Source organism: Diospyros lotus, chromosome 3 (assembly GCF_014633365.1).
Source record: "Diospyros lotus cultivar Yz01 chromosome 3, ASM1463336v1, whole genome shotgun sequence".
Classification (NCBI taxonomy): domain Eukaryota; kingdom Viridiplantae; phylum Streptophyta; class Magnoliopsida; order Ericales; family Ebenaceae; genus Diospyros; species Diospyros lotus.
In genome coordinates this window covers 31,937,031-31,960,215 of record NC_068340.1, presented here as the reverse complement: position 1 = coordinate 31,960,215, position 23,185 = coordinate 31,937,031, and the positions used below count along the sequence as shown (strand labels likewise).

Genomic DNA, 23,185 nt, shown 5'->3' with positions numbered 1-23,185 from the left:
TAGTTGTTGGGCCATTGAAGGTGTCTGCAGGAGCTGTGCTATTAACAGTTACCAATATTATGTAGTATTATTTTTAGTTCATATTAATATGGTAATACGAAAAATACTAATAGTCTATGCACCGTAAGAATGCTTTTATTTATTTATTTGGGATGATTGATTGGTGTGAAATTGAGTCCGAAGATAAAATGGTTACTCAGTATGATTTTTCAAATAATATTGTATTAATAAAAGATCAATTTAACGAGGATGAGCCTTGGATAAGGAATGCATGGTAAAATTGTTGTTTTATCACACTGGAAGTGGAAGGGTATTGGTTCAACTAAAAAATGGCCCTTGACCTTTGCCAAATCGGAAGTCTCGTGTCATGTAGTTTCTTCCTGTAGTTTTATATTAAATTAAATATTTATATCAAAATAACTTGTCCATAGAAAAACTTTTCTTATGTTTCTTGTGGTTGGCTGCTATTTAAACTTTCGAAACATAAAATATATACGTTAAAACAATATATATTTTACATATTGTTGGAGAAATTATTTTTATATTAAGCATGTTATATTTTATATTAAGGAGATCAAATCCTAAAAAATTAAAAAGGTGTTGTAAATGTACAAAGGGGATTTTAATTTCAGTCTTCGGCCGAAAATGAATTTCCAAAATTTTCTAGGTAACTGTTTTTTTGTAAGTGAAAATAATAAACTTTTTGCTTATCACCTACCAAATAATAACCATGCTAGTTCTTTAGCTTAAAAATAGTATATATATATATATATATATATTATTTTTTTTTTTACTCATTTTTTTCCTTGCAAGCACTATTAAATAATAAGTAAAATACTTTATTAGAAACAATTTGTGGCAAAACAAACAGAGCCTAAGAGGTGTTATTTTTATTTAAACATAAAGCAATACAAAATAATTTTAAATAAATTGTTTGACTCGAAATATATAATAAATATATTATTATTATTATATACATAGATGTTTAAATAATAACGTAGAGATTGCAACTTTTTGCATGGTAACGCATATTACCTCATCTTTTTTGGCATCGTTCACAACTGGCTTAATATTTTTATTAGATTTGCAACAAAAGATATTTAATGTAATTAAATATTAACAAATAAAATTTTGTTTTCTAAATAGTGTATTTGCATGCAATTAACTCACGAGATGTATAATCTAATCTCAAGTAATAATCTCAATTTGGAAAGTTATTACTTTTATGTACTCAATAATTTCTAATATTTTCATTTTATTCACCATATTTTGGCAAAGATAAAATAAATAAATTTTATTTTTGTTTTTCATTAAATTTACTATATCTAAGTAACATCTATTAAATCCCCTCAAAGTTTTTAACTTGCAACACTTAACCCCTATAGTTTCATCATAATTTCTTGTCAAAAAATTAGATTTATATGAAAATGCTCACAATATTCCAATCAATTTTAAACAATTATTACAAAAAATCAATTAAAAATAAAAATACAAAACTTATCCTTAAGTGGAGGGAAATGAAGCTAATTAATAATTAATTTGAAAGAAAAAAAAAAGTAACTACCAACTCTAATTAGTCTCTAAACCCAAGAAAAATTTTAAATGCAAAAGCCAATTGGCCCATAACCAACACAAAATTCAATTCATCTTTAAATTACAAAAGTAAATTACTCTTTAATTTATTTTTGAATTATAGAAACAAAGTATCTCAAAATAATTAAAATTTTTATTAAATTTTCTTGTTTTCTTTCATCATCAAATATGGTTTTTAATTGAGTTTTCAAACATACAAATCTTAGATTTTTTTTTAATTTTTTTATTCATAAATACAGTTTTTGATTAAATTTTCAAACATTATATTTGTGGTTCTAATATTAAAAGTTGGAACTTTCTTGTTTTCTTTTTTGGTTATTGAAGTAGTTATATTTTTTCACTTTTTTAATATTTTTCTTTTTTAAATCATCAATTGGTGTCACTTTCCTCCACTTAAGAATAAGTTTAGTTTTTTATTTAATTAATTTTTAATAATATAATTCTTTAAGATTAATTGGAGCATTATGGTCACTCTTTTTCTTGGCATATAAATATAATTTTTTAATAAAAAAAATGATGTAAAAAAGATTTATGGTAAAAAAAATAAAACTATAAGAGAGTTTAGTGTTCTAAATTATAAACTTTCAGGGAATTTAATGGATTTTAGCCTTTTACATATTAAAATGGTGGAATGTCATATGGTATTCTATTTTACTAGCACAAATTTTCAAATTGAAAAAGTGATTTTTTTTTGTTTTTTAAAATCGGGTCCTTTTGAGAAAAGAAAATTATGAAAAATAGTAAGGTAAATTGGTTCTCTCAAATTGAACTGATTTTGGATATTTCTTATAAAGAACTTAAGATTAAATTAAATTTATTTGAGTTGTTAGAATGATTTATAAAATAGAATATTAACCATTCTCATTTGATCTTGGTTCTAAATTTTGCATTTCATCTTCCAATTTTATGTTATATTTTTATTATTTGAGTAAGGTTATTTGTGCAAGTAAAAATATTAAAATATTTTAAATGTATTTTAGTTTTTATTTTTATAAAATAATTTAAAAATATATAATTTTTAATATAGTGACAAAATTGTTATTCATTATAAATTGAAAATCATGAGTTCAAATATTGTTAATAGAGTAAATTTTATTTTTTAAAATAAAATATATAAAAATATTTTAAAGAATCACCTTGTTAATAAGGCTTTAAATACTAAAGTAGGGTGTGTTTATAAAAAAAAAGTAAGAGAAATTAAAATAATATATATTTCTTTTTTGTTTTGGAGCTCATGAAGATAATGTAATTTTTTTTGTCATGAAAATTTGTAATTATAAAATTTAATATATTCATCAAAATGACGTGATTGCTTATATAATAGAATAAATAAAATAAACTTTGAATCGTAATAATAAATTTTTTTATTTTAGAGGTCACGAGTATAATGCACATTTTTTTGCAACGTATGCCATCTCATCTTTTGAAATATTATGTAATCTTGTGATTACAAAATTCAATGCATTTATCACGATATTTTGTCGTGTTTAGTTTGTCGTTTTCTCAAAAGCATTGAACGTATTATTAAAAATGAGAAATATTTAAGTAGAAATATATATGTTGTAGAAATAAAATTTGAATTTTAGTCTCGCTGTTCACCAAAATGAATTAATTATTATAAAAATTCAAAATAAATATTATTATCCTGCCAACTCATCAATCCACCCAACGCTTCAGTTTCTCTTTTGAATTTAGGTGCAATGTATCGTCTAAAGTACACTATTATCGATGTTATCGACTCTGATAAAGCATCAGAAACGTATTCCGAGTTGAAAAGATAAATACCAAGCTCCTCTCAAACTTTGCTTTGGCTTCAAGAGTTCTTCAATTGAAGGAGGAAGCAAGTGAACTTTGGTAAGCATTTCTTCTTCAATTTTTTGGCATTCTAGTATGAAATATATTTTTTTTTGTGGACTCACCCTTGATATCTGTTCTTGATCTTCCATTTTTAAGGCCACATGATGCATCTGAAATAGAATGTGTTATCTGGAGTAGTTTTAATGATTTTTTGCTGAGGATTGAAGGAGAGAGTTGGGAAAGGAAAGAGATGGAGTGTTTTCTTTGCATTTGGTAAAAATTTCCTCTTCTCAAATTTGGGCAAACACCATTAAGTTGTTCAATTGAAGGAAGATGGTGAATTTTGGTAAACATCCTTTTAGGCACTTCTTCTTCAGTTGCCTGTCTTTCTTCTTCAGTATGGCTTGGGTATTTAATCGCATATATTTTTATTTGAACATTTCTATGTATTTTAGATTTCCCTTCAAATTTCCAAAAGAATCACCTAAACAAAATTTGAAGATTATTTTTGTGCATCTATGGAGAGAGATTGGGGCCTGAATCTGGAGGTCACATCAGGATCTCAAGCCCAGAAAGGCCCAATCCCAATTTTTCCTGACATGATTTCCGGGCCCTTTTTCTTTCGCTAAATTCTTTTAAAAAATAAATAAAAATCTTGGTCTGGACGCATCACTTTTGCGCTTTTCTTAGTTTGTCTATTGATCAGGATAACCATCAAATATGTGAGGAAAAGAATAAAAGAAAAAACAAACTTTCTGCATAAACAGCGTCTCTTGGTGTAGCCATTAGTTGTTATTTTTTTTTTTCCTTTTCTTGTGTTTTTTTTCTTCTCTTTGATTCTGGAAATATAGACATTAGTTCTTGAAAGTTGAAACCCCACTCAATATGCTTTTCCTTTTGCAAAACAGGGAATTTCAATGGATTTGTCAAGTGGGTATGGGGTATTTTGATAATTCCTTTGCTGGCATTTTGTCTTTTCACTCCATGGAAGTGACAGAAAACCAGATCCATCTCAAAATTTGGGTGGTGGTTTTTGTTGTTTAATGGAAATTTTTTTGGGTCTCCACTTTGTATATATATGCACATACACACACTGATACAACTCATATATACAAGTATTTGTAAAGAAATGGAAGTTAGATTTAGCATTCATGTGTGTGAATAACTGTATATACACATTGGTGATTGGTTAATGTGTGGGTTCTTAAAGAAATCTTTGTTTGTTGGGTATTATAGTGAAAAGTAACTGTAAATCCATATATACACATATTTTCTCTGTTGTATGTAGAGACAGGTAAAAGGGTTAAAATGGTGAAGAGAAGCAGAGGAAGAGTGCAAAAGAAGAAGAGTGTCCGGGTATTGGTACGCAGAGACTTCCAGAGTACGCAGAAACGCATTGGCTGCAGCAATTCCGTTAGACAGGCAGCGTTTAGGCAACAAGCAGATGCCCCCCCATGGTACAATGCAACAGCGCCATCACCACCACTGCCACCATACCCGGCACCACCAACACCACCACTACCGCTATCAACACCACCACTATCATCACCACCACCACCACCACCACCACCACCACCATGCCCACCACCTCTACCACTATCACCCACACCCTGCATGCCACCTCTGCCAAAGAAAAGGGGCAGGAAGAAGAAAAGACTGGATGAAGTGGCAGCTATTCCTTTTGGCCCCACAATCGGAAGGGTACTCTCTCTTTTATGTTACACATACACACGCATTAGTATACAAATTTCATATACGCAAATAGATGCTTATCTTATTATATATTCATTCGTTTGTCATTTCTTGTTATTTTGGGTTCGACTTCATTATTTATTCTCTGCTTTTGTTTATTTATTGTCTTTGAGTTTGGAGTTGATCCTAACTGGGCAGCAATGACTATTCTCATATGTCGGCCATACTGTTTAGTGTTTGTATTACCACTTATTTGCCTTCAGCCTTTGTCATTGAATCGAATGTAATTATGAGACCAATGTCAACTGGTTGTTTCTTCTAAGTTTTTTGTTATATCGGTGTAATTTTGAGAGAATCAAAATTTTGTAGTAGTTTATTTGATTGCATTTGTTTAGACTATATCATTACACTCAGGTTCAAGCATGTAATAGTTGTGGAGAGTGTGAGGGTTGCAGTGCATAAATAGATTGTTATATGTAATATTATTGCATCTAACTTAATCATATATTCGATGGAATGTACTTTCAATAGCCAAGAGGTACATTAGAAAGCTACTTTTGTTCAATTTAAACAACTGGTAAACATTCACCTGCGTATTTATATTAGCTTTATTAAGCATAACTGTAATAAAGGGCAAAATATGAAATAAATGCAGGGACCTAGAAATTTTCAAGCCCATTTATAAATTTAAATTGATATTCATTCAAAAACTGTTGTTGGGTCTTAATTTGTTAGGTTACACATTGACATGCCAAACAAAATTTATCAAAATAATTTTATATAGATTTTACTCTTTTATCTGGTTGATCTACTGATGCAGATTGGTCCAGGATTGACCCTGTACAGTTTTTGGGTACCATGTGACCTCTATTCTTTTTTCCCTTTTTAAATATTTTTCATCATGATAGCATAGTTGTACCTTGTTGATAATTATGCAGTTCTTAGACAATTTTTATAAGTTTCACTTTATATTATACCTTTGCCTATCTGTTCTTTTTGCAATCTTGAGTGCCCAATTGGATGTGAAAGTGGCTTTTTCAGTGGTTGTTCAGAGGAAAAAATGTTCAGTGGTTAACATAAAGGATTTTATATTCCTAATAGAAAGTGGAGGTTGAACAACTTCATTGCTTGTGTGCTTAATCCTAGCGCCAAATAAATGGCATAAATATCATAACAAATGATAACTTTTTAATAATATTGAGCCAAATGGCTTTACTTCAGGTGTGAATAGCAACTCCCATCAAGACATTATGGTCATATTTCCATATGCCTTTTTGTTAGTAAGCTTGTTATGTAATTGCTGGGAACTTTGGTGAGGTTTACCAGTTTATTTTGCTCATCTTCTCAAAAAATTGCTAACGCATGTGTAGGAGGAAAGGTGTCTACTGGGGTCTGACATGCATTTATCTAGAATAAAGTTACCATGTGTTAGTGAAGAAGGGTTAAGGATGACCCAACTAAACTGATTGGAATTTAGCTCCTCACTTTATAGCCTTACCAGGTTGCTTATCTTCAATGGCATGTTTCACTTATATGTGTTTAAGTGTGTATGTTGTTGCTCTATAGAACCTGTTATCTTGTTTGGAGGGAAAAATTGAATGGCTTAGAAATTATTGCAAAATTTATACCAAACTGTCATCGACACTTCTTTTCAGCCCACGATTTCAGAATCGCTCTTTGGTCCTATTTTTAACAGTTGCTTGTCACTTCCATTAAATTCATATTTTGTCTTATCTCCTTTATACAAATGTCATCATTTGGCTGAAGAAAATATATTTTTGGGGTAAAAATTAACATATTGATCATATTACTTTTGCCATCTATCACAATAAACCAAGCCCATTATTTCTCATATTAAACTTGTGCATAATTCTCTCTAGTAGCTTGTTAAAAAATACATATCATCCTTGTTTAGTTCCTCATTTTGTTTCTTCTTTAATTGCTGAAACTGAAATAAACAGTGATACGCTGAGAATAATTAATCAATGTGAAAGTGGACTTCTTGAGAGAAGGTGGACAGATGCACCTGATAGAGGTATGTGGAAGAGTTTGATCTTGAAGGTGAACAGAATTGATGCACTGAGGGAGCATGGACACTTATATGTGTTTATAGTGCAAGAATTCAGTGTTTTTTGAAGTGAATTAAAAGGGTCTTATATGGATAGCAAAGGGTCCTGGTGAAGAAGGTCTTTGGTCCAAAGCAAATCAAATTAGGATTTTTATTTTTTTTGGTATTTGCGCTAATGCGTCAGGAATAACAAAGTCCTGCGTCAATAGCACTTAGATATTATTGATGTTGAGAATAGAAGAATTTCTTCCAACCTACCACCAGAAACTAGATAAGTAATGCTAATGTCTGCCAGTTTGGTTTAATTGCTTATGTAATAATTAAACAATCACACAGTCACGCAATATGCAAAAGAAAGCAATAAACAAGTGATGTTTAGATTTCATGGGGAAAACCTTAATTGAGAGGGACATCATTAAATTTACTCAATCTGAAAGCTTGCACTATCAATGTGAAACAGTTACAATGATGCTTTCACTGAGCATAATTGTAACTCCACCACCTACTCCTAGTTATTTTTCAGAGCCTCATGTGCCATTACTCATGCAAATCATTAACAGAATGACTTAGTGACCCCTTAGTACTTAATCTTTAGAATCCGCCAAGACAATCAAACAATGATATGCACAAGGATGGCTCAAAGAAATTTGATTGTTTCTATGTCTCTTTGCTCAAGAAACAAATCCCTGATTATTTGTTGGGAGCAACCTAGGAGCCCTATTTATAGCGTTGGACCTATCTCTAGTTAGACTGGTTCGTAATGCATGAATATGTCGTCGCATGCTCAAGCTGACCAGAGTATGGCCACTCAATTAGGGAATTTGCTTTTGGCATTCTTATCTGAGACAATTTTAGGATGCTGGATAAACTCTAGTTGGCAGCTCAGTGATTTCAAATCTACAAGGATGTATTTGTGAAGTTCTAATTTCACATTTCATTTTTGTTCTTTCTTATTTTCTATTGCATGCAGAGTGGACAAAAGATAGATGGTAAAGTTCCTCTTCTCAACAGTGGTGAGTATTTTTTGTCTAGAAGATCTATTATATAATTTTACTGTCGTTATAGTTGTGCACTAGCATAGTAATTTGGTAGTGTTTAATGATACACGAGCAGCTCAGCAATCCACAAAACGGATCCCTGAAAGACGGATAGCCGAACTTATCCTTGACATGCTACAAAAGTGAGTTCTTTCTGTTTCATATACCAATGTAGTTCGTCTATTTGCAGGGTGAATGTTGCAGTCTTGAAAAGAAAAAAAAGTTTATTCCTCTGATTAAAATCAAAGATATAACAGTTTTCAATTATCCAAATGTATGGTTTTTTCTCTTATTTACTTCTCTTTTCAGGAGAGATACGCATGAAATCTTTGCTCAGCCAGTTGACCCAAAGGAGGTTAGTGGTTGCTTTCTGATTTCCATTTATTAAATTCCATATTTTCCTTTTGATTCCCAATGATGATGTGCTTCTTGCTTTGGAAGGTGGTGGGGTACTACACTATGATTCAAAATCCAATGGATCTTGGTACTATGAGGGCAAAACTTCAAGAAGGAATGTACACTGGTCTGGATCAATTAGAGGTTTGCATACGCTCCTTTTCTTTACATTTGCTCTTTTCAAGTTTTGTTTTCTTTCAGTCAATAATTATGGTATTCTTTACTTTGAATGGCCTAAATACTTTTCCATTGCTTAGAATGTGTGTGGAACACACACAAAACTCAGACACGAAAATTTTCAACATATTGAGTTCCTGAGCATTATGAAGACTGTTAGCAGTTCATTTTTCTCTGAATCATTAGCAGGAAAATGTAAGTTTTAAGAACATGATATCTGCTGTTAATAATTAGCTTTCTTGAATTGTTGTACAGAAAGATGTTTTTCTCATGACTGGCAATGCAATGCTCTTCAACTCATGTGTTACCAACTACTTCAGACAGGTAAATTTATCTGATATCTGTGAACATAGATGAAAACCCAACAATCATACTCATTCTAGGAAGTTTTTTGATGCTTTAGTTGTGTGTATCTTGTTATCACAGGCCCGTGCTATACATGAACTGGCAAAGAGAATCTTTCATACTCTAAAAACTGATCCAGAAAAAATTCTACTGGAGATCTCACAAACAAGAAAACGTGAGAAGAAATCCCAAGGTGAAATCAGAGGTTCCCATGTTAAGCATGGGCAAAAGAAAATAGCTTACTTTGGGTCAGATGGTGAAAATGCTTCTGATGAATTTTTTTCTGGTAAGGATGAAAGTTTATATACATATATTTATCTTTTCTCATGTCATCTTTGGTTCACACTTCTTGAAACAGCAGAAAAGCCATGGCCTTTGTGATTATTTTTTAGGCTTTTCTAGATCTGTTACCATAGCATTTATATATACTTGAGCCTACAAGGTTTTTTCCCTGTGTATCATGTGGCGTACTTGGAGGGAGGAATTCAAAAGCATTTGATGGAGCTGAGTCTCAGGTCTTTGTCTAAAGGGAATCATTCTCGTCTCTCTCTTTTTGGGGCTTATAGAGGGTCCTTTTTTATTGCCTGGTGCCCTTCTAAGCTTTGTGGATGATCTTTCTTACTTTTTAGAGTGAGATTTTTTTTTTTTTTTGGTACAGAATTCACCTGCTTTAGGCGTGTTGCTATTATATACGTACATACTTAAAATAAAATACAAGATGCATGTTTATGAGCACTTTCTTCAGTTATACATGCAATTTGGCATTCTGTCTGTGTTATACTTTTGTCTTCTTTATTTTCTTGCCTAAAATAACTAGCTTCTGCATGTAATTGTTTCATAAAATAATATCAGTTTCAAAATAGTTAAGATGCAGTCTTAACATTGAAATAATGTTATTGGAATATACTACAGTCAAATGGCCTAGGGACTAGTACACGCATTTAATTTTTGTACTAGTTGAATCTGATAGTTTTCTAAGATTTGCTAATTTCCAACTCCTTTATTAATTGGAAGCAAATATCCTTATTGTCCATATATGAGCTTTGAATATATACTAGGAGAAATCAATTTATCTTAAAAAACATGAATTAAAAATATGATGAAGAAAAACGAATGTGGAGAGAAGTTGAGAGGGAAATAACAAAGTGTTTAACAAGGAAGAGGACACATATCAAGCCTTTATCCCACTATATGAGATCGGCTACATGAATTCTAACTTTTCATTCTTTTCTATCCATGGTCTTATCTTTTGTAAGGCCCGTATCTTTAATATCAAACCTAAGTGTCTCCTGTCAAGTTTTTCTTAGTCTTCCTCTACCCTTTTTTGGTAACTATTTGTTCAATTCCATCCACTCTCCTCATAAGAGCCTCTATCAATCTTCTTCTCACATGAACAAACCATCTTAATTTTGTCTCCCGCATCTTATCTTCATTACCTACCCAAATTCAGCACTTGACACAAACATGCAATATAGATTCAGACCAAGGATTTTAGAATAGCCACCAAGGTAGTTAGTAGTTGTTAGCTAACTAACCAATCTTACTCCTCCTTTATGAAGAGTTGAGACTATTTGAATAGTCACTTGGGTAGTCAATACTTAATTAACCATTATTTGCATCTTTTGTTAAGACATACAACTCTTAGGAAAGTGTTAGAAACTTTTATTAATTTTGAAAATGTTCTAACAGACATATAGAATGCTAGTGTAGTTGCTCGTCTACAATCTGATTTTAATGATTTGTGCTCTCTCTCTCTCTCTCTCTCTCTCTCTCACTTGCGCTCTCTGTTCTTCACCAAATTGGTCCTTCCAATTTCATAGAGGATATTTATGACAATCTGAATTATGCATATTCTATTACATTCAACCTTTTATTGGAATAAACTTTACTAAATTTCTTGTTGGCTTCTCCGAACAGGGTCTGGAGGTGGTGGAAATGAGAACTCTGAATCTGGAAGGCACCAAATATACAAGTTTCCTTCTTCTGCAACGACTGAGAATGAGTCAATAATTTCAACAATTTATGGTTCCTCAAATCAACTTGTACCTGTAAGTTTCATATACTTGTGTGCATACACTTGGCGCTATATTCCACAGCTTGTGGCTGCCAAGCAAATTAATGGATTCTTTTCATCTGCTCTTCAAAATTGACCCTATTCAGCCCTGCTCCCTTTTCCATCTAAAGTGCTTGAGACTTTCCTTGAGTCATGAATCTGTCTGCTTGCTCATTATCATATCTTTCAGCCGTTTCTGTTATCAGATATGTCAATTCCAGTTTAGATATATCACTATGATTGCTGAATACTAATTATTGATTTTGGCAAGGTTAATAATGGATGGTACCTATAGTCAGACCCCATATTTGCAGTACTTGAACTATGCATCCTACAAAAGCTTTGACTTTAGATTGAAGTTTGATGACCTAGTACTGGAGTTAACTTTTGAAATTCAGATAGTATTGTTATGTTTGATGCTTTTATGTTTAAGTAAAACAATTGAAGCTAAGGTGTTACACAACCTTTCATATTCTGTGCATGCCAAAATTAGCCTTCCTGCATCATCTCATGCTAGTTCAGAATCATAGCAGTTGGAAATTTAACTTCTTGTTGGGTTGTGAGCGCCCAGGTTGCTTAACTTGATCATATTTTTCAGTATACCATAGTTGATGAGTTGGTTGATTTGCTTGATTTTGTTTAAAAACTGTCTAAAATTTTTGCTATACCTGTCTCTTACCAAGTGCTCCTTTACTTATTTTGTTGCCTGCTTATAGATGAGATTTGTTTTCTATGTAGAGCACATCTTTTTAGAGATCAAGCCATATGACACAAATCACTACATTCCTTGCAACACTTTTATGTAATATGTTCTGTTATTGCAAAGTTGACGTACCTGCTCTCGCCCTGATTTTCATTTTTCTTTCTCAGTTTAGCTGATACATTCTCTAGGCTAATTGAAATTTCTTGACATTGTAGGGTAACTGGGATATTGGTTACGAGGAGTGTATGCTGCACCATGTTAAAGATTTGGGACAAACTGCTCAAAATGAGGCAGAGGAGAAATTGGGAGACTTGACTCAGACACCTCGGCATTCTGTTCAGGATTCTAGTTATCTGACATCTTTTCAAGCGAACCAACACACATCTGCTAGTATGGATGGAATCCTTGGTGGTGCAACTGCAGATGCCAATAACTCATTTGTCAGCCATGGAGCCATTTCTAAAAACAAGAATTCTCTCACCATAGAGAGAATAGATTTGGGCAGTAATGCTCAGAGAGGAACGATTCAGGGTGCTGCTTGCAAAGGAAAGAGCGTTCTCATTTATGATCGCATGAAGCCCCAAGGTGGTGCTTGTAGAAGGTCATCTATTTCTGGAAGGCTGGATTTTCAAAATTTTCTCCTTGAAGAAGCTCTCCGTCGCAAAGACAAGGGCATTCTCATTGGTGACCGCATGGATCTTCACACTGGTGCTAGTGGAGGAAAGAAAGCTGTGTCTCAAAGGCAGGATTTTCAACGTTTTCTTCACGAAGGAACTCGTTATGGCGGAGGCACAACCGGAATTTGTGGTGCTTTACCGGGGGAGAGGGTTCATGATGATGATAGGAAGGGTATTGACAGAGCTCAAAATAAAGACATTGATGCTGGTATTAGAGTTAGACCCTCCTTACGGATTATCAATTTGAGTGATAAAAAGGATATTGCACAAGCTGTTGGAGGATATGCTACTCGTCAAAGTGATTACACCAAGGGCATGTTAGGCTTGGACTATCTTATGTTTGGAGAAGACCACCTACATGGGTGTGACAATGCCAAGTTAACAGATCCAAGCTTTAAGTATATGGATCTTCTTCTAGGGGATTCAGATTCTGAAGATACTCAAAACGGCCAGAGCCAATTGGATTCTTTTCTCTTCAATGCTGGAGTTGCAGACGTAAACAATCCGCCCCCTGTGATGACCGGTAGCTGCAGCAAGTACATGTCTATGGATAATAAGATGATAGCGGGCTCTGGACAGTTATGCGATCAGGTGCAGCAGCCGTCAGAATTCTTTGGATCAGATTCAGGGTCAGGGCTGCTTGATTGCGTACGCCGACCCAGATCATGTGTATACCCATCGACAATTGTAAATGCATTGGGTCCGGGTCAGGACAGCACCATGTTGCATCACGGCTTGGACAAGGACTCTAAGTCCCTACTGAACCCTTATTATGGAGCTAGCTCACGCCAGGTGCAAGGAATCCACGATTTCCTGCCAATGCAGCCACATCTCAACCTGCTTAACGATCTCAATGATCCACTGGGAGAGGTGTATAGAAACCACCAGCCCCAGCTGGGTCCTTCTTCATCAGTAGCTCCATTCATCCAAATGCAGTCTACTGAGGTATATCCACAGCAATCCAATGAGACATCATACCTAGTTGGCCAGGATGCATTTTTCGCACAGAAAGGGCTCAACCTCATGCCAAGTCCTTCTCACGTGCAACTGCAACAGTACAACCCCAACTTGCTGAATGATCCTTTGGGGCAGAATGCATTTGGGCACCCCACACCACAGCTCCCGGTGGCTTCTTCTTACATGCCAAGTGAGGTGAATAACCCGCCGGTGCATAAAGTGTTCATGCAAGTAAAGCCTCAAGATGATGATAATGTACTGGGCCAGAGTTTACTTCTTCAGCAAGAGCCACAAGCACAGCTTCTGAACGACAACAATGCTCAAATCTGGAACTTTCAGCAACAGTCGTCCTTGGGAGGCATTCGGGACCCTGATTTGGCCCTTCGTCTGAGAACCCGGAACCAAGTGTCTTTGAAGAAATGAAATGGACGATGGAGAAACGAGAGCAGCCTAGGGAAGGAGGAGAAACCGAAGGATCAGTATGGTTTAATTAGTATTGTCTTTCAAATATTTCCCCTGATACTATTATATCTATAGCTACCTAAACTTAGTATAACTAAAATGACTGTCTAGTTATATCTATCCTCTTGCATCGTTGCGGATCATTTGGACTCATGCTATATATGATTGGGTGATCTTATATATATATATTTGTGGTAGTGGCTTCTAATGGAGCGGTTGGTGCTTGTGGTTGCTCAACATGCTGATTGGCAGTTGTATATTTCACAACTGCACTACTAAATTTATTCTAGTGTTAATGCATTTTGGTGGTATGAGAACAACTACAGGGTAGGATAACTTTCAGGGTATAAGTCGAACGATCAGACAAACAATATATCGATGTCAGTTCGATGGGCTGTGAGTTTAATTTTTATTCTGTGCAATGAGACAAAAGCTCATACTTGTAATTTATCTTCCTTGACTTAATCGAGGACATGAGCATTGAAGGTTGCACAAGAACAGTTTCCCAAATATAAGGTAAGGTAATATGTTAATAAATGATACGTTTAATTAGATCTTTATTTTAGATAATGATATATATATGAGAACAAAGATAAGCTATGCTAAAGTATACAAATTTTGTGATATAAAATAATATGTTTAATTGAGTCATAATATGCTTTAGATATGTATTCAAGACCAAAATAGTTAGATTGATATCTTACTAATAATTAGAGGACTGAAAATATATATTTTGTTTAAACTTGTGTTATAGGTTTTTCCTAGTTGTAGAATACTGTTCGTGTTAATAAATTTTAATAAGAACTTAAAATATGAGACGTTAATATCAAGAGAAAAAATTATGATTGAGAACCCAAATTATTTTTAAAGATAAATTATTATTTAAATTTGTTAAATAAATTGATCGGATACTAAGTATTAAATTAATTACTATCATTACTCACTGTGAATGAGAATGAAAAATTAAATGCATTATCTTGAGAGATGAGAAAGAAAAAAATAGATACAAAAACAAAAGATAAATAAAAGTATATCTCATCTAAACTTAATTCATTATTATTTTTAAAAATAATAGTTCTGGACACTTACCATTTACAAATCTTAACTCTAATTTTGAATGAGCATTTGTATCATTTAATAATAAATATAAGATTAGTTGACATTTAATCTATCACAAATTTCATATTTTCTATCGACACTAGTACTAGAATACTTGATATTATTATTTTTGTGACATTGGCAGCAACCCAAGCACCCCCTAATTTTTATAAGAGCATTAGGGTTTTCAACACGTGTCATTCACTTTTAAGTACTCATATATATTTACATATATGTATATCAGTCTATAATTTGTCACATTTTAAACATATTTTTTTAAAATATGATCATAAAAAATATTAGAATCACATATTAAATAATTTAACAGCACGTAATATTACATGGTATGATGACTATATATATATATAAATATAAAAGCAAGCACATAAGAAGAGGGAACGATGTTAATAGATTATTAGAGAAGCCGCGGATAGGCAATAGGCATAAGCCACCACATGATCAAAGACAAAGCCAGTAATTGATTAAACAAAAAGGGAGGCCCATCCCTTGGAAACCATAACAAATTTAGTCAAGATATATATTGTACTTTCATTCTCGGTCCGCGCACTGAACTGCCATTGTTTATATAGGAAGCTTCAAAGGCTCGAAAAGGGCTTTAAACAATTAATTAATGAGCATGCATACATACATAAGGCTCAAGAAAAGAAGCGAAAGCACAGAGCATACTATAAGTTAAAGAGAGAGAGAGAGAGAGAGAAGGCCAATTAGACAAGAGAAGAGAGAATGACTCACTTGGCCGCTGCTGGCCGTACCTTTGAACACAAATCAAGGCTGGGAAGCCGCTCATTAGTTGGATAGGCGGCACACTTGTCCTTCCTAATTTCTCCTCTCGTTACTTCAATTCAACCTCACTCTATGTATTATTTATTTATTATATGCATACAGCCATACATCTAAAGGCGCACGCACACACATATATATCTATAGAGGGGGGTAAATTATGATCAGTATTTTTAATTTTTGATAAAGAGGCAATAATATTATTAATATTTGATAATATTTTTAATCTTAATTATTATTAAAATCATTAATTAATATAACAAAAATGTAATTACATTTCCTCTTGACGATGAGTAAGCTGTTTTCAAACCCAAATTAATTCACTGTACAAAGAAAAGAAAGAATGAAAAGAGGAAACCTAAAAATAACTTTATTATATTAAAATTTTAAATATCTGTAAAATAACAATAATGTAAAAAGAAATCTATTATTTTATAAACATTAAAAGCTTATTTCTTTTTATGAACAACCTTAAAAAGCCGGCCAAGTGTGATTTACCCATTTATGTGTGCGCAGTCTGTGTACCGCTCGGTGTTCAAATAGACCTCGCGAATGCCAACAACCCACTTAGCTACAAGTTCCAAAGAGCGCAGTGATTTTTTACTGGTCCATTAGACATGACATGAACCAGAGAGATTATTATGAACTGTGTGCAGCTGCTATTTAACGACAAGGAGAGCCAGAAGAGACGAGAGAAAGAAAAAGAACAGAATATTTGACAACCGTGATTTAGAAGTATCATGATTTTTAGTTTCCTCGGATTCTTTTCTTTCTTAATTTTCTCGGAATATAGGCAAGAAAGCAATCAAAGATTTAGAAAAGAGACTATAAATCAAGTAATGTTTGAAGATTTTCATTATTTCCAAAAACCACCAACCGTGAAAATAGAATTTACACCAGGCGGATCATTTTAAACTACTATATAATTATGGGACTGTTTTGACTGGTCCAACTGCGCCTTGTTCGTCTTCAGTCGTACAGCCTCTTCCCATGGCTCTCTGAGGATCATGCCGGTTTTCTGCAGCTTTCGTTCGGTCAAGAAATAAGGCCTCAGTGATGCAAGAAGACGAAGAACAAGTTCCAGCGCCGGTAGCTGAAAAGGAAAGGACTTCTAAACCCTAGATTAAATTCTTAACAAATCTTGAATTCGTTTCAAAAAGTTAATTACTTTGAGCATAAACTTGGATAAGCAAATGCAAATTTGAAAATTTACTTCGCAAAAAATGTTCTCGGAATCATCTCTGATCACATTTCCAAGTGGTAACTACTCAAATTAAATAATGGCAGGGGATTGCAGTCTAATAAAAATGGAACAGAGATGAAGGATATATATACTTACGCGCGCACACATGCATTCTGTTGATATGAACATATATACTGGAACAAGGAAGCCAATATAAGTTAATGCATCTGAGATTTTCTTTGAAATGAAGAAAACCCAGTTGCAAAACACGTATTTTGTAGCAAGATAAATACATTTCCAAGTACATATTTTTCGTATTTACTCAACGAGCAAACAAAAAATAAAACCCTTAAATCCGCCACCAATCCATTAAGTAGTAACAAGCTATATATTCCGGGAAACAAGGGCAAATGAAGGTGATGAGTATTATACATAATTTCCAAGTGACGCTGGAGTACCTGATGAATGGAGTCTTCCAAATACAACGAGAACAACAAAAGGGAGCTCCCTTCAGTCCAAGCACAGGGAAGAAAGGATGAAATTCATCTCCCGCATCATTCACACATTCACAGTAGCAGTTGTTTCGTCGTTCTACTTTGTTTGAATGAATGAGTCGGCAGCAAATTTCAAATCCTTTACCCGCCCATGAGTGGACTGAAGAAAGCTCCCCTCTTGAACTATTCAAGTATAGAGACTCTCTCTCTCTCTCTCTATATATATATATACATATATATGCTGCTCGGATAACTCAAAAAGTCATAGAAAAGGAACAAAGCATTAAACATGAAACTTAATTCAAGAAAAATATGACGGTCAAAATCAAGCTAATTATGAAACTAAGATACCCTCAAGATCGATATGCATTTTACCAGAACATATACATATATAATAATCCAGGACACTGATCCAGTTTATGATAGTTCTGTTCATGTTTTCTTCAGTTTGATACCCCTCTAAATTGGCAATAGAATGTTTTGACTCCACAAAAGAGAGGAGAAAGAGATAAACAAACCACAAACTAAATAACCGGTTAATAAGAATTTAAAATGTTTTGTCCTAGAAATTAATGCGCGTGGCATTAAGATTACACTCGCAAGTGAAGAGAGAGCCATCATACGTTACAGAACTTGATAACGAAAAATATTCGACGGAATTTTTTCTTAGAAAATTCATAAATCGCATTCAGATCTTGCGTTAGGAAGCCAAGCATAATGATGAATCTATTCTGAATATGCAGAACACAAATCTTAATAGAGAAAGATTCTCCTTGCAAGCCTAATATTCAATAAGCTTTTAACATATTCTTGATTCTTGATTCTTGATTCTTGATTCAGGATTCCAAAACCACAAAAGGATCGTTGGTGAAAAGTGCTTGCATGAACCCTAACCCTAACCCTAGAGACTGAAAGCTACCCTGGTAAGATAAACCCTATCAGGTTACTGACAAAATTTAACGCAAGAAGAGAGAAAACCGTGTAAAAGAATATACTCGGCTGGCATTAGAGCCTATATAATCAAATCCCGCTGTGTAAAGCGCAAAAACAAATTAATCTGAAAAAATGTGCAAAAACAAAGATATTGTTGCAAGATCATGCAATGCTACTCCCATTAACAACGTATGCCAGATCTAGTTTGTTTTCTAACCGCTGATATATAACCTGCACAAGATCAATGAGATAAGACTATTTGACAAAAAAAGAACCGAGCTCTTGCGATATTCTTGTAGATCACTCTACCAATGGAAAGCCAATACCTCCATTAATCTCCACGAACCCTATTTCAACTTTTCAAAATAGAATCGCCTGCACTGTTAAGTAAAGCAGTTACAGCCCAATAAAGAGGAAAAAAGGAATTCAAAGACACAGAACAGAACAGCCATCAACAAGGAGAAGAAACAAATAGAAAGAACGAAAGTTAACAGAAACTGCAAACTCCCAAGTAGATAAGCGCAGGCCAGGGATGAGTGGCAATTGGAAAAGGCAGAGGAGAGGAAGATGGGTCGCTGTCTTCATGGTAGTCAGGGAAAGAAAGGAGAACCATATAGATCTCCTTACAAACCAGATGAGAGAGAGAGAGAGAGAGAGAGAAGGGTCTTCTTTCTCTGTCTGGAGATTTCCAGGAGACGAAGAAGGCATCCAACGAATGTGTATTTATACACAAAGGATAACGCTCTAGGCCATTTAATTCAATTCTGCTGGATCACAAATACACCAGCAGGGAAAGAATAAAAGGAGGGGCCGGAGGGGTGTTGCTTCTTTTTCACTATTTACCCGATTTAGTTCCTCTCTCTCTCTCTCTCTCTCTCCATATTTTCAGCTGTACTTCTTGACAAAATACTGTCCGCTGTCCACTCTCTACTTTTTCTACCAGTCCTTGTAAGAAACTACAAGTAAAGGAGAGAATAGGGTTCAGATCACCTGTGTCAGATTGAGGTGATGGAACATAATTCAAATGACATAAACACCCTTCGGATTTTCATTATTGACCAAGCAATTCCTCCCTTCACATTCGACTCAACGTACAATCTATCTCCCCAGGAGGTTAATTTTTTTCCACAAAAGTTTTTATATAAAAACTAAAAAGTTCTGTTAAATTGACATAAAAATAGTTAATTATTATAGTTTTTCATCATATGGCTAAGTAGATAAATCAGATCACATCATTAATCTTGTTAATTTGTTAATTAAACAGAAAGCTAGTGCTAGGTTCATATTTTTTAACTAGTGGTTTTACCTGTATTATTGCAAATGTATAATCCGAAAAAAAAAATAGATGACATCTAGTGTTGGGTTTGCAGCTTGACCATACAATTTAAGCGGAGAGAGAAACCTCAACGTCTGTTCATATTTGACACCTCTCAATTAACAGTGACCAGTTACCAGCCCTTGGCAACTGAATGTCATCTCATCTAATCAAGTTAATTAATTAGCATTAGGATGATAAATTCATCACAATTAATCATACGTATATATGCTGTATATAATAATAATGTTATAATTTTTTTTTATTTAGAATCAATACGTTGGGAAAGATCCAGCTATTCGTGACATTTCCTGTCCATTGCATGTGGGATATACGCTTTAACACCACCCCATTATCATCAAAAATACATCTTTTATTATCATCAAACCTTCCTAGTGGAAGCATATCATGTGTTGATGTCTTGACGATGCTGTGCAAATACCAACACAATACTGCAAACGATACATATATATATATATATATGGATTCCAAAATTATTTAGTTTTAGGTAAATTAATTCTTTAATTTTAAGTAAATTAATTGTACATCTCAACAAATGAAAGTTGATACATGGCCGTCGGGCTCACCCCCATGTTTGTTTGTCTGGAAAAGCCATGGCCTCCACTGTGGCACACACAATATTTCCTAATTTTTATCAAGGATTCTACCTAGAATCGATGAACATGTATCTAACTTTGGTTGATGTATATAAACATTAGCATATGCATATGCCCTACATTGCAAGTTTTATGTAAGATGGGCAAATATTAGAAATAATTAGTAATAATAAAAATGATAGGGAAAAATGTTCAATTACGAGAATTATAGTCTACCTCTATCAACATTTAAAAGTGAGATTGAACTATAGAGATGATAGATAAGTAAAAAGATATAAAATGATGATTAAAACAATATTGGCATATTAAGCACATTCAGCTAAGTTAATTATGTATTGTCTAATTATCTTGTCATCAAAGTCAGATAAATTTGTATCAAGATTTAAATGTATAGAAAAATTTACATGAATATACAAGTTTTCACTTAACGAACTCTTTTGATGTTTTTTTTGACTTATGTGCCAAATAGAGCACCTATTTCAAATAGGACATGTTGACTTTGAATTTAAAAAATAGTGGTTGAAAATAAGAATATATAGTAGAGTTTAAAGATTGGTTATAGAATAAATATATAAGAAGAATTAGAGGGGAAAAAAACTGCTATTTTGTCTTTTTTTTTACGTGTATGTATTAAATCATAATAATAAATAATTTAAATATCAGTTTCTTTTGTTATATATTGAAAATAATCCTAACAATATACATAATGTTTTCCTGCGAAGATATAATAATATAGCATATCTCAACTTAAAAGTAATATGTGAAGAACAGTGAATTTAATTTATTAAAGTATGTGTTGGTCAATGGTCACATGAAGATACAAACTTTCAAAAAGCAAAGATATATCATTAATTCAATAGTGAATCTCAAATTATAAAAAGTATTATTGATTAGGATACTATTTCGTTTCTTTTGCGAGATAAAATTAATTATATCTAAAAAATTATTAATTATAGACAATATCATCACGGTGTGTAAAAAACTTGTGAAAAATAAAAATCATAATAATGAATATATGAGATATTAATGCTTGTTTAATTTATTTATATAAATAATTGTGTCGTTAATATTTGTTTATAATTACAAAATAAATAAAATAATCATATAATTGTGACAAAAAAATACTAGTATGTAAGAGCTAAATAGGATCAAGAGATACAAAGATTGGGTCTTCTACAATTTAAATAAGTATCTCAATTAAACACAGAAGGAACTTATATGAAGTTCCAATGTTATTTAGTTGAAGGGAAATTCAAAAATTGTTAGAAAAAATAAAGAATACAATATGCAATCACAAGAAGTTAGTATGCTCAATTTTCATTTTAGTTAATATATTTACTTAAAAGTGTTATAGGTCCCGAGCAGTCAAGGGGGCTTAGCAAGCCTTTATATTCAATTATGTGCTAAAGAGTCTACACTACTCTACATTAATACTAATATATATATAACATGAAAAGTATATTTTTAAAATATAAAAAAATAGAATTATAAGAGTCGACTTGTTCGCATAAAAAATGATTTATTCTTGGACCATGTTATTTTGTTATAAGAAATTTTAAGCTGATAGTAGTCCTTTATGAATGAGCCGTATAATTGTTCTAAATTACAACTTTGGCGTGAATATGTGTGTGTATTATAGTTATTGTTATTTTTTTCTTTTCTTAAAGTTATAGATTTAATATGATATAAGATTTTGTATGTGATAATTGAGTCGACCAGAGACCAATCCAATGAGTTGGTGGGTCTTTTGGGATCAAAATCATTGCCTTTGCCCAGTCATAACCCGATAAATCTACAACTTTATATAAAATTAAATTGAAATTATATTAACTTATTAAGAATATTTTATTTTATTTTAAAAAAGCGCACAGTTAATTGATTTTGAATACTAGTACAATACGTATTCGATAGACAGTCAAGAGAAATGAATTTTCGGCCCAAAAATCGCAGTCTAAAAAATACTTGAAAGTCTTCAAATGACCATTAGGTGCTTCAGCCCAGATCCATTGGCCCAGCCCAGCCCAGCCCACCCCAGAAAGCCATTTCTTGTAGATCTGATCTCCGCTGGCCGAATCACCAAACCACCGACACCAAGCTCAGAAGGCCGTTGACTGTTGACGCATTTTAGAGAGAAAAAGTAAGAGGGACTGCTGAGTGAGGGTTTCGATTTGCCAGGAGAACTTCCTGATTTCCCGAATTCCTCTTCCGGCGGTGTCGGTGGCAGCGCCGGTGGCGGCGGGGAATTTTTCTTCAGTCGGACTAATTCGATGGCGTATAGAAGAAAGCAAGGAGTGGCGAGGCTCTCGACGCCCTCCAGAGAAGAATTCACGAACCCTGACCTTCGTCCTCCTCCGCCGCCGGAGGACGACTCCTTGTCGTCGCCGTCCGCCTCTTTGCTGGCGGCGAAAGCCATCAGAGCATCGTCGGCGGCGTATCGCGACTCCTCTCTTTCCTCTGCCTATGGTCATTCCGCTCTCGCTTCCTCCTCCTCTCCGTCCCCAAACTCTGCCAGATCTTCATCTTCTCCCTCGTCTGCGCCAAAGGTTCCTTTCTCTCTCATTACACATGTGTTGTCTTATATGCAATAGCTGTCATATGTAATTCTAAATCCAGTTATCCTTGCTGTGTGCTTGGTTCTTCATGATATTTGCATCGAGCACTCTATGGTTTTGAGCAATAAATTCTTTGATGAAACTAAATTTATGCTTTCTGGTTACTCCAATTTTATGCCTTGTCACTTTGCACCGGGGTGTGTTTGGTTTTGAGCCAACTTGTTTCAGTGAACAG

General features: G+C 33.6%; 2 protein-coding genes across 4 annotated transcripts in view; both read left to right on the top strand.

The window, feature by feature from the left end:
* Positions 1-4,136: 4,136 nt before the first annotated feature.
* LOC127796409 (uncharacterized) lies at positions 4,137-14,158 on the top strand. 3 transcript variants are annotated; one of them, XM_052328542.1, is made up of 10 exons: positions 4,137-4,324; positions 4,679-5,091; positions 8,121-8,163; positions 8,264-8,330; positions 8,497-8,542; positions 8,629-8,727; positions 9,016-9,084; positions 9,187-9,391; positions 11,023-11,153; positions 12,077-14,158. In XM_052328542.1, exons 1-10 carry the CDS (start codon positions 4,276-4,278, stop codon positions 13,916-13,918), a joined length of 2,964 nt encoding a protein of 987 aa, XP_052184502.1. In that variant the 5' UTR covers positions 4,137-4,275; the 3' UTR covers positions 13,919-14,158. The 3 variants fall into 3 exon arrangements, with proteins under 3 accessions (XP_052184502.1, XP_052184503.1, XP_052184504.1); XM_052328543.1 differs by having other exon boundaries at positions 4,198-4,320; XM_052328544.1 differs by having other exon boundaries at positions 4,205-4,331.
* An 8,331-nt stretch (positions 14,159-22,489) lies between these two features.
* LOC127797706 (uncharacterized) overlaps positions 22,490-23,185 on the top strand; it is a 36,616-nt gene continuing 35,920 nt past the window's right edge. Inside the window, exon 1 of the mRNA XM_052330817.1 lies at positions 22,490-22,941. Within this exon, the coding sequence (XP_052186777.1) occupies positions 22,666-22,941 (276 nt within the window). The 5' untranslated portion in view covers positions 22,490-22,665. The remainder of the gene's footprint in view (positions 22,942-23,185) is intronic.